This window comes from Urocampus carinirostris, chromosome 20, assembly GCF_059441175.1.
Source record: "Urocampus carinirostris isolate Australia breed hairy pipefish chromosome 20, RoL_Ucar_1.0, whole genome shotgun sequence".
NCBI classification, from domain to species: domain Eukaryota; kingdom Metazoa; phylum Chordata; class Actinopteri; order Syngnathiformes; family Syngnathidae; genus Urocampus; species Urocampus carinirostris.
In genome coordinates, this window is record NC_142368.1 from 14,555,920 (window position 1) to 14,571,343 (window position 15,424).

The following is a 15,424-nucleotide window of genomic DNA, read 5'->3' on the forward strand; positions in this document are numbered from 1 at the left end:
ACTCGATTCGTTCAAAGTTCGACCTTAACGTTTGTATGCATTTCCTCCATTTCTATAAAGAAAGAGACGGGTCCGAGTTCGGTTCCGAAACTCGCCCACTACAATGAAAAGCACAGTAAGAGCAATTATTTCCTTTTAATTTTCTTATTTATTCATTTCGTTGATTTTGTTTATTTACATTCAGGACGGGATTTTTTTTTCTGGGTGTCGCGTTGTTATCGCTCCAACATTTTCACTGATTATTTTAGTGATTTATTTTGGTAATTTTTTTAAACAACGAAATATTTCATTTGGCTTTGAAGAAGTTGTTTTTTAATGAAACGACGCAATTATTTTGACTAATAAATACTGGATGTCCACTCTTGATTATCCTTACTTTTTAGACCACACGTGTCAAGTTCACGGCCCGCGGGGCACTTCCGGCCCAGCGTACATTTATATCCGGCCCGCGAAATCCTTTTATATACATCTACTATAAATGGCCCGGGTTTATGAAACCCTGATAACTTTCGAATTATACTCGGCAGGGTTGGGTAGGGTTACTTTAACTGGATTACTTTCAATGACTTTTGGATGACTCCAATAGCAAATATGCTAATAAAAGACAAAAGAAACTAAATGTGAATAAAATGGCTACATTTTGTGCAGGCTTGGGGAGTAACCGAATACATGGAACGGCAAAAATGATGTTGGCAAGCTGTTTGGATTGATTTTCATTTTGTTTTTGTCGCATTTTATGTTAGTTTTGCCGGAGATCAAAGCCAGGAGAGAAAGCTTACCACGTGTTGTGAGTCATAATCAGGGTTGGGTAGGGTTACTTTAACTGGATTACTTTTAATGACTTTTGGATTACCCCAATACCGAATATGCTAATAAAAGACAAAATAAACTAAATATGAATAAAATTATGACCATGGTTGGGTAGGGTTACTTTAACTGGATTACTTTCAATTACTTTTGGATTACTCCAATACCAAATATGCTAATAAAAGACAAAATAAACTAAATATGAATAAAATTATGACCAGGGTTGGGTAGGGTTACTTTAACTGGATTACTTTCAATTACTTTTGGATTACCCGATACCAAAAATGCTAATAAAAGACAAAAGAAACTAAATATGAATAAAATTATGACCATGGTTGGGTAGGGTTACTTTAACTGGATTACTTTCAATTACTTTTGGATTACTCCAATACCAAATATGCTAATAAAAGACAAAATAAACTAAATATGAATAAAATTATGACCAGTGTTGGGTAGGGTTACTTTAACTGGATTACTTTCAATTACTTTTGGATTACCCGATACCAAAAATGCTAATAAAAGACAAAAGAAACTAAATATGAATAAAATTATGACCATGGTTGGGTAGGGTTACTTTAACTGGATTACTTTCAATGACTTTTGGATTACTCCAATACCAAATATGCTAATAAAAGACAAAAGAAACTAAATATGAATAAAATTATGACCAGGAGTCATCCAAAAGTCATTGAAAGTAATCCAGTTAAAGTAACCCTACCCAACCCTGATACTCGGATACTAAAAACCACAATGGCCGAGAAAATGATGTTAACTGACATTGCCGGTAAACCCGTGTGTCTTATTTGTGGAGATTTTGTGGCCGTAATGAAAGAATTTTATGTAAAATGGCACTACAAGACAAAACTTCAGAGTAAGATGAAAAACCTTGAATCCAGAGAAAAGATACAGAAAGTTAAAGAAGAATATGAGATATTTTAATGGAGAGCAACGATTTTTTATTCATTTAATGTTTAAGTTTGTTTATTCTGGAATAATATTCCTGACTGTTTTAAATTCATATATATATATATATAATTTTTTTTTTAAAAGGAAAGTGTATTCATTAAATATTTATCCTGTTCGGCCTGCGACTAAAGTTGTGGTTTGAGTTCTGGCCCTAATTGCGTTTGACACCCCTGTTTTAGACCAAACTGTTTTTAATGTAGCTATTATAAATACATTTTCATTTTAAGTGCATTGTTCCCGAAATAATGACATGATCAGGGTTGAGTAGGGTTACTTTAACTGGATTACTTTCAATTACTTTTGGATTACTCCAATACCAAATATGCTAATAAAAGACAAAAGAAACTAAATATCAATAAAATGACTCCATTTTGTGCAGGCTTGGGGAGTGACGGAATACACGGAACGGCAAAAATGATGTTGGGAAGCTGTTTGGATTGATTTTCATTTTGTTTCTGTCGAATTTGAGTTTTGCCGGAGATCAAAGCCAGGAGAGAAAGCTTACCACGTGTTGTGATTCATCATTTGATTCATATTTACCGTAGTTTCTTTTGTCTTTTATTAGCATATTTGGTATTGGAGTCATCCAAAAGTCATTGAAAGTAATCCAGTTAAAGTAACCCTACCCAACCCTGGACATGATCTACTAATAATACATTAATTGACAATGAAAATGGAGACTTTCCTTAAGATTTACTTTGAAATTCAATGTACCTGTCTGGAGTGCATTTTTGGGGCTTCAGGGGTAAATAGAATAGAATAGAATCGAATAGAACAGAAAATAAAATATGAATATAGAATTGTTTTGGTTGTCATTCATTAGAACGCTTTGTCACGACCAGCACACAGGGTAGACCCAATCGCGTAACGTTTTCTCACAATTTTATTGAAAGAAAGAGGAAGGGCAGCGCCCGCCTTTCGATGCTCACTGGACGCGGGAGGCAAGAGCAATGGCGGTGTCAGGGACGGAAAAACGGGTCGGTAGCCGGGACAGGAGAGCAAAAACGTGTTCGGGGTTAGAAACAGGTCGTAAGCCGAGACAGGAGAGCAGACGTGGTCGGGATCAAAAACGTGTCATAAGCCGGGACGGGAGAGCTGACGTGGTCGGGGTCAAAAACGTGTCATAAGCCGGGACAGGAGAGCAGACGTGGGTGGGATCAAAAACGGGTCATAAGCCGGGACGGGAGAGCAGATGTGGTCAGGATCAAAACGGGTTGTAGCCAGAGACAGACGGGAGCAAAAACGGGAGGGGTGGGAGTCAGGGTCAAGAAAAGGCTTGGCTAGTATTACCCGTTTTTTTGCCCCTTAAAAACCTTTAAAAAAAAAAAAAAGTACCGCTTTTTAAAATTTAAACCCTAAAAAATCTTGACTTGAGATTAGTATTTTAGTGTACAGCTGCTTTATTTTGAAGCGGGAATAAATCGTTGTGCGTGAATAAACCACTCCCGTGATTGCATTCGATTCCATTTTGGTAAAGGTTTGCCATTTCTGGTTTTAAACAAGCACGTATTGTTTTCTTTTTGTGTTTTTTTAAATTTTGTATTCTGGAGACTGGCTATGTTTAACGCGTAAAAATGGAGTGGACTATAAAATCGATGAGGCATGTCTGAGAACATAGTGTTGTCATGAACCACAACAGGATCAGGACCCAAACGCGTGACGTTACTCACACAAGCCTTATATTTTACGGGAAATGGGGAGTCATGCCCGTTAGGTAGCCGGTCTGGCGTGGATAGACTGGAAGCCAGAAACTGACGAGATCGATTACAATTGCCCGAGTTGATATCGGACAGATGGGGTCGATACCGGACAGGAAGTGACGGACAGGATAGATAATGGATCAGGACATCGAAAATAAACAGGAAAAACTAGACGGGAACGAAAAATGGAGAGAATAATAAACAGGACGAAAAAAGACGGGAACGAAACAAGAAACCGATATTAAACAGGACGAAAATAAACGGGAATTATACCGGACAGGGAATACCAACAGGAAATAGGACCAAGTCAAAACCCACGTCTTGCGGGGCAGAGGTTCGTTGACGGACTGACAAAAGAAAGAATGAGAGCACTGAGCTTAAATAGCCAATCTGTCAATGAGCTGAGATGGTGGAGGAATACAAACGCCAGGTGGACGAGGGAAGCAAGCCACTCACGGGATCGGAGCCTGATCGGAGTGCGGAAGTGGATCTCCCGGAGCCTGAGATCGTATCGTGGTCAAACGGGCAAAGTGTGTCGATAGCCGAAACGGGAGATCAGAGCGTGGTCAAAAGGATGAAACGGGTCGATGCCGGAGACAAACGGGGAGTCAGGAACAGACGGTTTACGTATGAAAACGGGACCGACGGGAGCCAGAGTCAAAAGAGTGCTTGCCTTGCAAGTGCGGAGGTTCGTCGATGGACTGACAGGGAGAGACTGGCGTACTGGGTACAAATAGGAGGGGAATTGATCAGGCCACAAGCAACAGAGCGGGTACAGATGAGGGCAATGAGTAATCATAACAAGTCAGGGCTTTAGGGAAGAAACTTTTTATGAGCTTCTTACTTTTGAGACCTACTTATGTTAAAATACAATTTTAAGGTATTATTTCTATATTATTACAAACTCTTGCTATTGCAATCTAAAACAACAATGATTCGATTTTTTTCCCCAGGGTTCTAAATATGTGCGTCTCTGCCTTCAGGATGACGATGAGGATGAAGAGATGGTTGACATATTGGCAGAGAGAAGGCGGGGCAGCGATATGGGCCACGCCCTCAGGTCTTTTCGCCCCCAATCTTACAGAGGTGCCAAAGCCATCTCTGCCAATCAAATCAAGGAGGAAGTGCTGGCCTCCCCAGATGTGCGCCGCGTGATTGTGGAGGTGGGCTTGCAATGAGTTTCCTTTAGACATGGAGGCGCCTTTCGGCGAGGAGGTGGTGAAGCTGGCACCTGACCTGGGGGGGAGGGGCTTCGTGACGCACCGGTCAGACGAGGTGGGGGCCAGGTGGGGATCTCCTGGCCCGCCCATGGGGGGTGGCCGACGCCCGACGTGTGAAAAGACGGAAGACGGAAGGAGAGACAGAAAAGAGAGATGGAAGATCGTGAGAGGGAGGCTCGACGAAGACTAATTAAACTAATTCGACAATAATTCGATGGAATTCACTTAATAAATAATTTAAGAAAAAAAAAATCTGCCCCCGTCTCTTGTCAATATTTTTCCCTAAATTAAAAAAAGAGCATGCATTGTTAGGAGAATGAAGTTTGTGTTTGGTTAACGGAGTCAGATATCTCATTCAAACAATTTGGTAAACGCTACATTTGTAATATAGTTTTTTCCCTAACACTCTCAGGAAACTGCTGTAAAAAAATGTATTCAATATTAATGCTGGACATTTGCGATTTGCTGCATTTTTCAGGTTGCCATGGAGACAGGCACATCTCCAGAAGCGGTGAGAGCGCAAGCCTCAGCCATTTTGGAGGAGATGTCCCAAAAGCTGCAGCTGGGTTTTGTGCGTCTGATGGGCTTCATGCTCAGCAAAGTGCTCAAGCGCATCTACTCCAGCATATACGTCAACATAGGCTCCCTCCATCAGGTCGGCTTACAAAAGTCCACAAATTCAAAATGTATGACTTGATGTTAACTCGGAAATGTTTTGCAGCTACGGAAGCTGGTGGAGGACACACCAGTCATTCTTCTGCCCAACCACAGGAGCTACACAGACTTTTTAGTGATCTCCTATATTATGTTTACCTATGACATCCCGCTACCCGTCATTGCTTCTGGGCTGGGTAAGTGATGTGTGTGGCTTAGTCAGATTTCTGGGGTTTCATTCTATTTTTGGAATTTGACAAATAAATACCAAATTACAAACTAACTGTCACGACCAGAACGGAATTAGAACCCAAATGCGTAGCGTTGACCACAAGTTTATTGATAGAAAGAGGAAGGGAGCCGCTCACGGAATCGGAACGTGTTCCGAATGCGGAAGTGGATGTTCCGGAGCGGGAGATTGTAGTGTCGTAGACGGAAAAACAGGTCGATAGCCGGGACAAGAGAGCAAAACCTGGTTGGGATAAAAAAAAAAAAAAACGAGTCGTAAGCTGGGAAGGGAGATCAAAACGTGGTCGGGGTCAAAAAACAGGTCGTAGCTGGAGACAAACGGAGAAATCAGGAACGGACGGGTGGAAAACTGTCTAAAAACCACCACTTATTTGTGGGAGAGCTATAAAAATTGTCTGACGCTATAAAATACACCAGGCATGAGACTTTTTGAGTTTTCTTTACAACTGCAGTTGGAGAAAGAGAAGGTCAGACGGAGCCAGCAAATTTACCCGCTTTCAGCTCGCCAGCACAACTCCTTCTGACCCTCCCCCCTTCTGCCTCTGTGTTTTATTGAAGTCGCAAGGGTGGAAAAGAACTTAGACAAAGAGAAAAGACCACAGACCACCCCCCTGGAAACGTAAACAAAGACAGGAAGATAGATAACGCCAAAAGGGAACATGGAACTGATTTAGAAATACACACCTTTTGGCAAAAACGTTTAAGCCTACTTTACAAAAACTGGTAATAAAAGCGGGACTGACGGGAGTCAGAGTCAAAATGCTTGCCTTGTAAAAAGAGAGGTTCGCTGACGGACTGACAACAGGCGAGTGAAAGGACTGAGCTTAAGTAGGATGGCAAACCAATCAGGGAGCCAGCAGCGGCTGGCGCCAAATGGCACAGGTAAAATAAATCAGTCAGCATGACACAATCATTATATATCATAAGAATTTTCGCATCATAGGTTATAGTTGTTTTAATGCAATATTGTAATCATTATCCAGCTTCCCTATTTGAAAGTATGAGGCCCTAATGGGCACTGTTGAAGTTTTTTTTCCAGTGCTCGCTGGACGCGGGAAGCAAGCCGCTCACGCAATTGGATCGTGACCCGAATACGGAAGTGGATCTTCTGGAGCGGGAGATGGCGGTGTCAAGGACGGAAAAAACAGGTCGATAGCCGGGAAAGGAGAGCAAACGTGGTCGGGGTTAAAAACAGGTCATAGCCGGAGACAAACGGGGAGATCAGGAACAGACAGGTGGAAAAGCGGGACCAACGGGAGTCCTGTCTGTCCCCTGTGTCAGTCCGTCTGCAAACCTCAGTGTATACTAGGCAAGGCTTTTTCGACCCTGACTCCCACCTGTCCCGTTTTTGCTCCTGTCCGTCTCCGGCTACAACCTGTTTTGCTCCTGACCACGTCTGTTCTCCCGTCCAGGCTTACGACCTCTTTTTGTCCCCGACTACGTCTACTCTGGCTTATGACTCGTTTCCGACCACGCCTTGCTCTCCCAGTCCCGACTACCGACCAGTTTCTTCATCCCTGACACCGCCATCGCTCGCTATGGGGGATCCCCTTCCGTGTTTGGATCCCAGTCCGAATCCGAGAGTGACTTGGTTCCCGCGAACACCGGATAGTGGACGCAGCCCTTCCTCTTTCTTTCAATAAAACTTGTGGTAAACGTCACGCAATCGGGTCCTGTTTCCGTCCTGTTTCCGTTCTGGTCCTGACATATATAAAATGAGCCAAGTCATCTGTCGGTTAGGCTCAGGCTATTTTTGATTAATTTACCCTCCCAACAATATTTCATTGTTTAGTATTTTATACCTGTACGTTTGTGTAACATGTAGCTCTGGCTGGGATGAAGTTTATGGGCGAGATGCTGCGCCGCTGCGGAGCGTTCTACATCCGGCGCGACATCGCCTCCGACAGGCTGTACTGCGAAGTGCTGTCGGAATATGTGAAAACCCTAGTCAGGGTAAGCCAAGTCTTTATCATACCCAGCAGGCGTGTACTCTAAAAACAATATCCATATCTAGTTCTGCCATATTCAGACACTGGATTACCGTATTTTCCGCACTATAAGGCGCACCGGGTTATAGGGCCCACCCCGAAAAAATAGTTTTTGGTCCTATTTTTGACATACATAAGACGCACCAGATGATAAGGCGCTACAATGGGAACGTGGACAAAACAGTCAGATAGTTCAGTCCAACTTATTACCCCCTTAACATTCCCAAAGCTTGCAAATACGTGTCGAGAACACGTGCGGATGTGGTGTCCGTACGATGTCACTCAAATGCGTCATTTCAAATATCATTCGGAAGGTTAAAGTCTTGGGATTCAAGAAATGCCAACCATTCCTTAGTATCTATTTTCTTTTTCGCTCGCAACTTTACTGTGCATATGACGACAAACACTTGGAATTGAGTTTAATTTCAAAATAGACACTCCATTCCATCCATTATCTGCACCGCTTATCACAGAAACATCGAGTTCAGTCTGAAACAAGATACAGGGACAATATAAAACCCGGAGTAGCTCACCGAAGTCGTTGTGTTCATAATAATGTGCAGCCAATGTCCTCTTATATCCGTGAGGGTAGTAAATCCAGGAGAATAAAATATTTACAAATACAGAATAGAAAAAAAATGCTTTCTCTATGCCGTCAGCCACGTGCTATACACATTCATCTTTTTCGGCCAATTGCAGGCTTTGTTTTGCCGTTTAAGCCAATGCCAGCCTGTAAATGATAAAAAGGATCCGCCCCTTGACCTCCGAATAACTTTAGCCAATAGTGATCGATTCAAATGATGATTGACACATTGGTTAGCCAATGAAACGCTGGTATATAAATCCCATCATACACCGCGGACGACTTCGCCTTCGGGGGAAAATCGAGTCGGCGGCTACTTGCCTTAGTTGCAAGACTTTGGGACTTAATATTGATCCGTATAGAAGGCGCACTGTATTATAAGGCGCATGGTCAGCTTTTGAAAAAAATAAAGGCTTTTAGGTGCGCCTTATAGTGCGGAAAATACGGTAAATATAAGAATAAAATGATGACTCACAAGACGTGGTAAGCTTTCTCTCCTGGCTTTGATCTCCGGCATCATTTTTTCCGTTCCATGTATTCCGTTACTCCCCAAGCCTGCACAAAATGGAGTCATTTTATTCATATTGAGTTTCTTTTGTCTTTTTTTAGCATATTTGGTATTGGAGTCATCCAAAAGTATTTGAAAGTAATCCAGTTAAAGTAACCCAACCAACCCTGCCCTCTTATTACCATAGGGGTGCCGGCCCCCCCGTTTGACAAGCGCTATTTAAATTATCGTAACTCTTTGCAGTCCATTCCATTAGTCCATTATGCACCGCTTATCCTCAGTAGGGTCGCGGGGGTGCTGGAGCCCATCCCAGCCATCTTCGGGCAGTGGGCAGGGGACACAGGGACAGACAATTGGCTTGCTCATTTACACCTAGGGACAATTTGGACCGGCCAATTATTCATGTTTTTGGAATTGGAATGTAGGAGGAAACCCACGCAAGCACGGGGAGAACATGCAAACTCAGCCCAGGAAGGTTGGTTGCTGGATTTGAACCCATGACCTCAAAACTGTGCCGCACACGCATGAACCACTGCACCGCTGTGCTGCCCTCTTTTATTAACATATTTGGTATTGGAGTAATCCAAAAGTAATTGAAAGTAATCGAGTTAAAGTAACCCTACCCAACCCTGGCCAAAAACATTTTGTCGGGGGCCGGACTAGTAGATTAAAGAAAAAGAAAGAGAGAGAGAAAGAAAGAGGAGAAAGGGGAAGGGAAAAGGAGAGAGAGCGTGAGAAACAAAAGAGATAAAAAGAGAAGTCGTGAGAGAGAGGGAAAGAAAGGGAGCCGAAGAAATAAATCCAAAGAGAAATAGAAAGACAGAAGGAGAGAAAAGAGAAAAAGCGCGAAGGGTAGGGAGAAAGAGAAAAGGAAAAAATAAAGTTAGAGCAAAAGAAGTTAAAAAGACACAGAGAGAGAAAGAGACAAAGAGCAACAAAGGAAGAGAAAAAGAGAGACACAGAGAGTGGGAGAAAAGGGGTGAAAAGAGGGAGAGAGGGAGAGAAAAAGAAATACAAGTAGTGTCTTTGTTCGAGGCACCTGTCTTTGGCAACATCAAGCTGACATATTTCAACCTGCAGCATGTTTTTCTCTTGCGCTTCTCTGAGCATTGTCTCGCGGGTCGGATTCAATCCCTTGGGGGGCCTGATCCGGCCCACGGGCCGCCTGTTTGACACCTGTGGACTACCCCTTTTTCGAACATGTTACGTGACTTTATTTTGTTGTTGACTCATTGTTTTTGTCCTGTTTTTATTTTCATGTTCGAAATAAAAGTTTTCATTCACTCGTTCAAGCGACTTCCTTCTATTTTTTTGTAGACCGGATTTGCTCCGGTGGAATTCTACATCGAAGGCTTCCGGAGTCGCTCGCTAAAGTCTTTGACGCCTAAGTTGGGTGAGTTGTGTTGTGGCAGTAGGGTTGGGTAGGGTTACTTTAACTGGATTACTTTCAATGACTTTTGGATTACCCGATACCAAATATGCTAATAAAAGACAAAAGAAACTAAATAGGAATGAAATGACTCAATTTTCTGCAGGCCTGGGGAGTAACGGAACACATAGAACGGCAAAAATGATGTCGGCAAGCTGTTTGGATTTATTTTCATTTTGTTTCCGTCGCATTTGATGTTCGTTTTGCCGGAGATCAAAGAGATCAAAGCCAGGAGAGAAAGCTTACCACGTGTTGTGAGTCATCATTTGATTCAGATTTAGTTTCTTTCGTCTTTTATTAGCATACTTGGTATTGGAGTCTTCCAAAAGGAATTGAAAGTAATCCAGTTAAAGTAACGCTACCCAACCCTGCTCACCATACAAAGGTTTCAGGTTACAAAGTACCTGAACGGGAAACCTTTGCCTCACGTTACAAAGGCGTTTCAGGATACAAAGTGATTCCCTTGGTCTGGGAATCTCCCCCCAACTTAAATCGTCTTCCCCATGACCATGGTTGGGTAGGGTTACTTTAACTGGATTACTTTCAATTACTTTTGGATGACTCCAATACCAAATATGCTAAAAAAAGACAAAAGAAACTAAGTTTGAATCAAATTATGACCAGGGTTGGGTAGGGTTACTTTAACTGGATTACTTTCAATGACTTTTGGATGACTCCAATACCAAATATGCTAATAAAAGACAAAAGAAACTAAATATGAATAAAATGACTCAATTTTGTTTCTGTGGCATTTGATGTTCGTTTTGCCGGAGATCAAAGAGATCAAAGCCAGGAGAGAAAGCTTACCACGTGTTGTGAGTCATCATTTGATTCATATTTAGTTTCTTTTGTCTTTTTTCAGCATATTTGCTATTGGAGTCATCCAAAAGTAATTGAAAGTAATCCAGTTAAAGTAACCCTACCCAACCCTGGTCACAATATATTCAAGCCATGTTGTAACAATGACAATAAAGGTCTATTCTCATCTCATCATCCGTACCGCTTATCCCCATTAGGGTCGCGGGGGGGCTGGAGCCCATCCCAGCCATCTCCGGGCAATGGGCAGGGGACACCCTGAACTGGTTGCCAGACAATTGCAGGGCACACAGGGACAGACAACTCATTCGCTCATTCACACCTAGGGACAATTTGGACCGGCCAATCCACCTGAAATGCATGTTTTTGGAATGTGGGAGGAAACCGAAGTGCCCGGAGGAAACCCACGCAAGCACGGGGAGAACATACAAACTCCGCACAGGAAGTCTGGAGCTGGATTTGAACCCACGACAGGTTCCCATGACATGAACTGTGCCGCACAAGCGCTAACCACTGCGCCACCGTGCTGCCTCTATTCTATTCTATTCTATGTGCAGGTATGTTGCAGATGGTGCTGGATCCTTACTTTAAAGGCGAGGTTGATGACATCACCTTAGTCCCCATCAGTCTGAGCTACGACCGACTTTTGGAAGAGTCTTTGTTGGCCCGGGAACTTCTAGGTATCCCCAAGCCCAAAGAGAGCACCCTGGTACGCCCCGTTTTCGGGGTTCTCGTTGGGTCGGTCACGAAAAGGCAAGCTGAGATCGCCTTCTGGTCCACAGGGTCTCCTGAAGGCCATCAAAGTCCTGGGGGAGGATTACGGATGCATGTACATGAACTTTGGTCGGCCCATCTCAGCCAAATGGCTTTGTCGAGAGGAAATTGAGCCGCTCATATCCATGTGAGTCGCACAGTTACTGCTTTGTCAGATCTATGATACAGTGTCAAGCAGGCGGCCCGCGGGCCAAATCAGGCCCGCTAAGGGATTGAATCAGGCCCGCGAGATACCACTCAGAGAAGCGCAAGAGAAAAACAAGCTGCAGGTTGAAATGTGTCAACTTGATGTTGCCAAAGAAAGGTGCCTTGAACAAAGACACTGTACTTGTATTTCTTTTTCTCTCTCTCTCCCTCTTTTCCACCCCTTTTCTCTCACTCTCTGTGTCTCTCTTTTTCTCTTCCTTTGTTGCTCTTTGTCTCTTTCTCTCTGTGTCTTAACCTCTTTTGCTCTAACTTATTTTTTTTCCTTTTCTCTTTTATCTGTCTGTCTTCCTACCCTTTGCCCTTTCTTTTCTTTTTTCTCTCCTTCTGTCTTTCTATTTCTCTTTGGATTTCTTTCTTCTGCTCCCTTTCTTTCCCCCTCTCTCACGACTTCTCTTTTAATCTCTTTTGTTTCTCATGCTCTCTCCCTCTCTCTCTTTCTTTTCCACCCCTTTTCTCCCACTCTCTGTCTCTTTCACTCTCTGTGTCTCTTTTTCTCTCCCTTTGTTGCTCTTTGTCTCTTTCTCTCTCTCTGTTTTTTTAACTTCTTTTACTCTAACTTCCTTTTTTCCTTTTCTCTCTTTTCTCTTTCTCTCTTCCTACCCTTTGCGCTTTCTTTTTTCTTCTCTCCTTCTGTATTTCTGTTTCTCTTTGGATTTCTTTTTTCCGCTCCCTTTCTTTTTCCCCTCTCTTAAAAAAATTTAAAATTCCTTTTTAAAAAAGTCTCAATGTGTTTATTTTTTCTTGCTTTTTTGTTCTCCATGACCTTTTCCCCCTTTGTTTGCTTCTTTCTTTTCTTCTGGATTTTTTTCTGAATTTTTCCTGCTCTTTTTTCTCTTTTTCTCTCCTTTTGTTTCGTTTTTTTTCTCAGCTTTTCACTACTTTTTCATTTTGGTATTTTTTTTGTTCTATCCCCCCCTTTAAGTCATTTTGTGCATAATTTTCGATAATATTTGGTCATGTTGGGATTGAAGAAGCAAAAACAACCTGAAAAGCCGTTTGGGACCTGAAAGAGCCGGTTCCTTTTAGTGAGCCGAGCCGAAGAAGCCGGTCCTCGAAAAACTGTACTGACTTTACTCAACTTTGTTCTACTTCGACATTGACCTCAAAATACCACATTTTGAACACAGCGTCAGGGGAACCTGTGTATTTTGACCTTCATGCACTGTAACTTTGACTTAATTGGCTTCTTAATTAGCAATTTCGAGCCCTGATTTTTGTGAGCTGGCTAGATTTTCTTGTGCGCGGAATAGCTCAATTGCGCACACACGCAGCTAGCTAGCTAGCTTGCTGAACAAGTACAGTTTACTGTGTGTTTTCCTCATTAACACTTCTATAATCACTGCTTCTCCTGACATAATTCCACAGACATGTTCCTGAAAATCCCTCGGAGGAAAATCGGTTGTGTTTGAACCAGCTGGCTCATCTCATAGTCCGAATCCAAGAGAAGGGTTCTTTCACGAGTCCTTGGTCCCTCATGGCCTGCCTGCTGCTGCAGACCCCGACCTCGATCCTCAATGGAACGGGCCTGCCCTGGAGACATCTTGCAGAGAGGACACTCTGGTTGAAGAGGTTGGCGCTGAGCTTCGGGGCGCGACTCAACTGGCCTGGTGGGTCCAAATGACTAGCAAGATGCTCATTTTTTCCAGCAGGTGCTCTCTTTTTTTTTAATTCAGTGTGCGGCGCTGCAGCAGGTAGCAGCCCGGCAGTGCGATTGAAAATGTAGAGTAAATTGCTTTCATTTATCCATCTGTACCGCTTATCCTCGGTAGGGTCGCGGGGGTGCTGGAGCTATCCTTGGGCAGTGGGCAGGGGACACCCTGAACTGGTTGCCAGCCAGTCGCAGGGCACACAGGGACAGACAATTCGCTCGCTCATTTACACCTAGGGACAATTTTGGACCGGCCAATTCACCTGAAATGCATGTCTTTGGAATGTGGGAAGAAACCGGAGTGCCCGGAGGAAACCCACGCAAGCACGGGGAGAACATGCAAACTCCACACAGGGGGGTTGATCTCATGACCTCAGAACTGTGCCGCACACGCGCTAACCGCTGCGCCGCTGTGCTGCCCGGCCGTTCTGCCCGGCCGTTCTGCCCGGCCGTCCTGCCCGCTTTAATTTATATTTATTTAATTTCGGAACAAATTACATTGTTGCCAATTTGGCCAGCAGGTAGTTTCCAACCCGAATTAATACGACATAGCCTCATATTTTCTCTGGGGCGGCAGTGGGTCAGGAGGTAGAGCGCTCGTCTTGGGATCAAGGGATCCCAGTTCGAATCCTGGCTTGTCCGTGTTACATGTCGAAGTGTCCTTGGGTAAGACACTGAACCCCTAATACCCCCAATAAGCAGGTTAGCGCCTTACATGGCTGCACGGCCGCTATTGGGAAATGTGGAGCACATTGTAAAGCGCTTTGGGAAGTCTTGACTTGAAAAGCGCTATATAATTTCATTTCATATTTAAATTTTGGCTGGGGACGGCTGCATGGTGGAAAGGAAAACAAAACATTCTTCAGAAAAAGTCTCTCTATCCATTTTGTCCTCATCCTTCGGTCAGGGGATAGGGAAAATTGTCAGGAACCAGAACAAGATCAGGACCCAAACGCGTGACGTACTCACACAAGCCTTTTATTTTATGGGAAACGGGGAGTCATGTACGTTAGGCAGCAGTCTGGCGTGGAAAGACAGAAAGCCAAAGACGAGATCGATACCATTTGCCTGAGTTGATATCGGACAGATGGGGTCGGTACCGGACAGGACAGGACGGACAGGATAGATAATGAAACAGGATAGCGAAAATAAACAGGAGAAACTAGACGGGAACCTAAACTGGAGAAAATAATAAACAGGACAAAAATAGACAGAAACAAAACCGGAAACCGAAATTAAACAGGAAAAAATAAACGGGAACAGTACTGGTCAGGAAATATCAACAGGAACAGGACCGAGTCGAAACCCACGTCTTGCGGGGCAGAAGTTCGTTGAAGGGCTGACAAAGGAAGCCACATGGGCGGGGCCACTCGGGCGCCATGGCAACCGTGACAAAAATGATAACCATGGCTTGATTTTGCCATGTTTCCTGGCTGGGGATGCGAGGCGATGGCTTTTGGCCTCCTTGGTCGCCATTGTCCTTAGGCAACGTGGGCCGGCCAGGCACTTTCTTTAACACTATGATGCTCAAGCATACACACCGTCACTTTAATAAAATTCAGAGACATTTAAAGTATTTAGAGAGGATGGATGAGTTGAAGAGGATCTACAGAGCAGAAGTTAATGGAAGGAGACCAAGAGGAAGGCCGTGATTGACGTAGATGGATGGTGTTATGAGTGCATTGCAGGAAAGAGGTCTAAATCTAGTGGAAGCTAGAGCTCTTGTTGGTCATAAGAAGGAGTGGTGTTGTGAAAGGATGTTTGGACATGTTCTAAGGGATGGGCAGGGCTCCTGTATGATGCGGCAGGGGTAAACCAGTAAAAACTGTCGGGCCCTGCTGTTGAACAGAAGAGTGTGTTGCGTCACCCTGACCC

At 43.6% G+C, this 15,424-nt stretch overlaps 1 protein-coding gene and 1 long non-coding RNA gene across 2 annotated transcripts in view; one reads left to right on the plus strand and one right to left on the minus strand.

Annotated features, from left to right (window-relative positions):
- Nucleotides 1–15,424, plus strand: part of LOC148346333 (dihydroxyacetone phosphate acyltransferase-like) — a 27,470-nt gene continuing 12,046 nt past the window's right edge. Inside the window, exons 1-9 of the mRNA XM_088325387.1 lie at nucleotides 1–115; nucleotides 4,427–4,636; nucleotides 5,172–5,348; nucleotides 5,415–5,544; nucleotides 7,422–7,549; nucleotides 9,993–10,068; nucleotides 11,478–11,629; nucleotides 11,703–11,821; nucleotides 13,267–13,508. Coding sequence (XP_088181513.1) covers nucleotides 104–115; nucleotides 4,427–4,636; nucleotides 5,172–5,348; nucleotides 5,415–5,544; nucleotides 7,422–7,549; nucleotides 9,993–10,068; nucleotides 11,478–11,629; nucleotides 11,703–11,821; nucleotides 13,267–13,508 — 1,246 coding nt within the window. The 5' untranslated portion in view covers nucleotides 1–103. The remainder of the gene's footprint in view (nucleotides 116–4,426; nucleotides 4,637–5,171; nucleotides 5,349–5,414; nucleotides 5,545–7,421; nucleotides 7,550–9,992; nucleotides 10,069–11,477; nucleotides 11,630–11,702; nucleotides 11,822–13,266; nucleotides 13,509–15,424) is intronic.
- Nucleotides 11,512–15,424, minus strand: part of LOC148346334 (uncharacterized) — a 6,700-nt gene continuing 2,787 nt past the window's right edge. The window contains exon 3 of the long non-coding RNA XR_015848308.1: nucleotides 11,512–11,726. This is a non-coding gene — a long non-coding RNA (uncharacterized LOC148346334). The remainder of the gene's footprint in view (nucleotides 11,727–15,424) is intronic.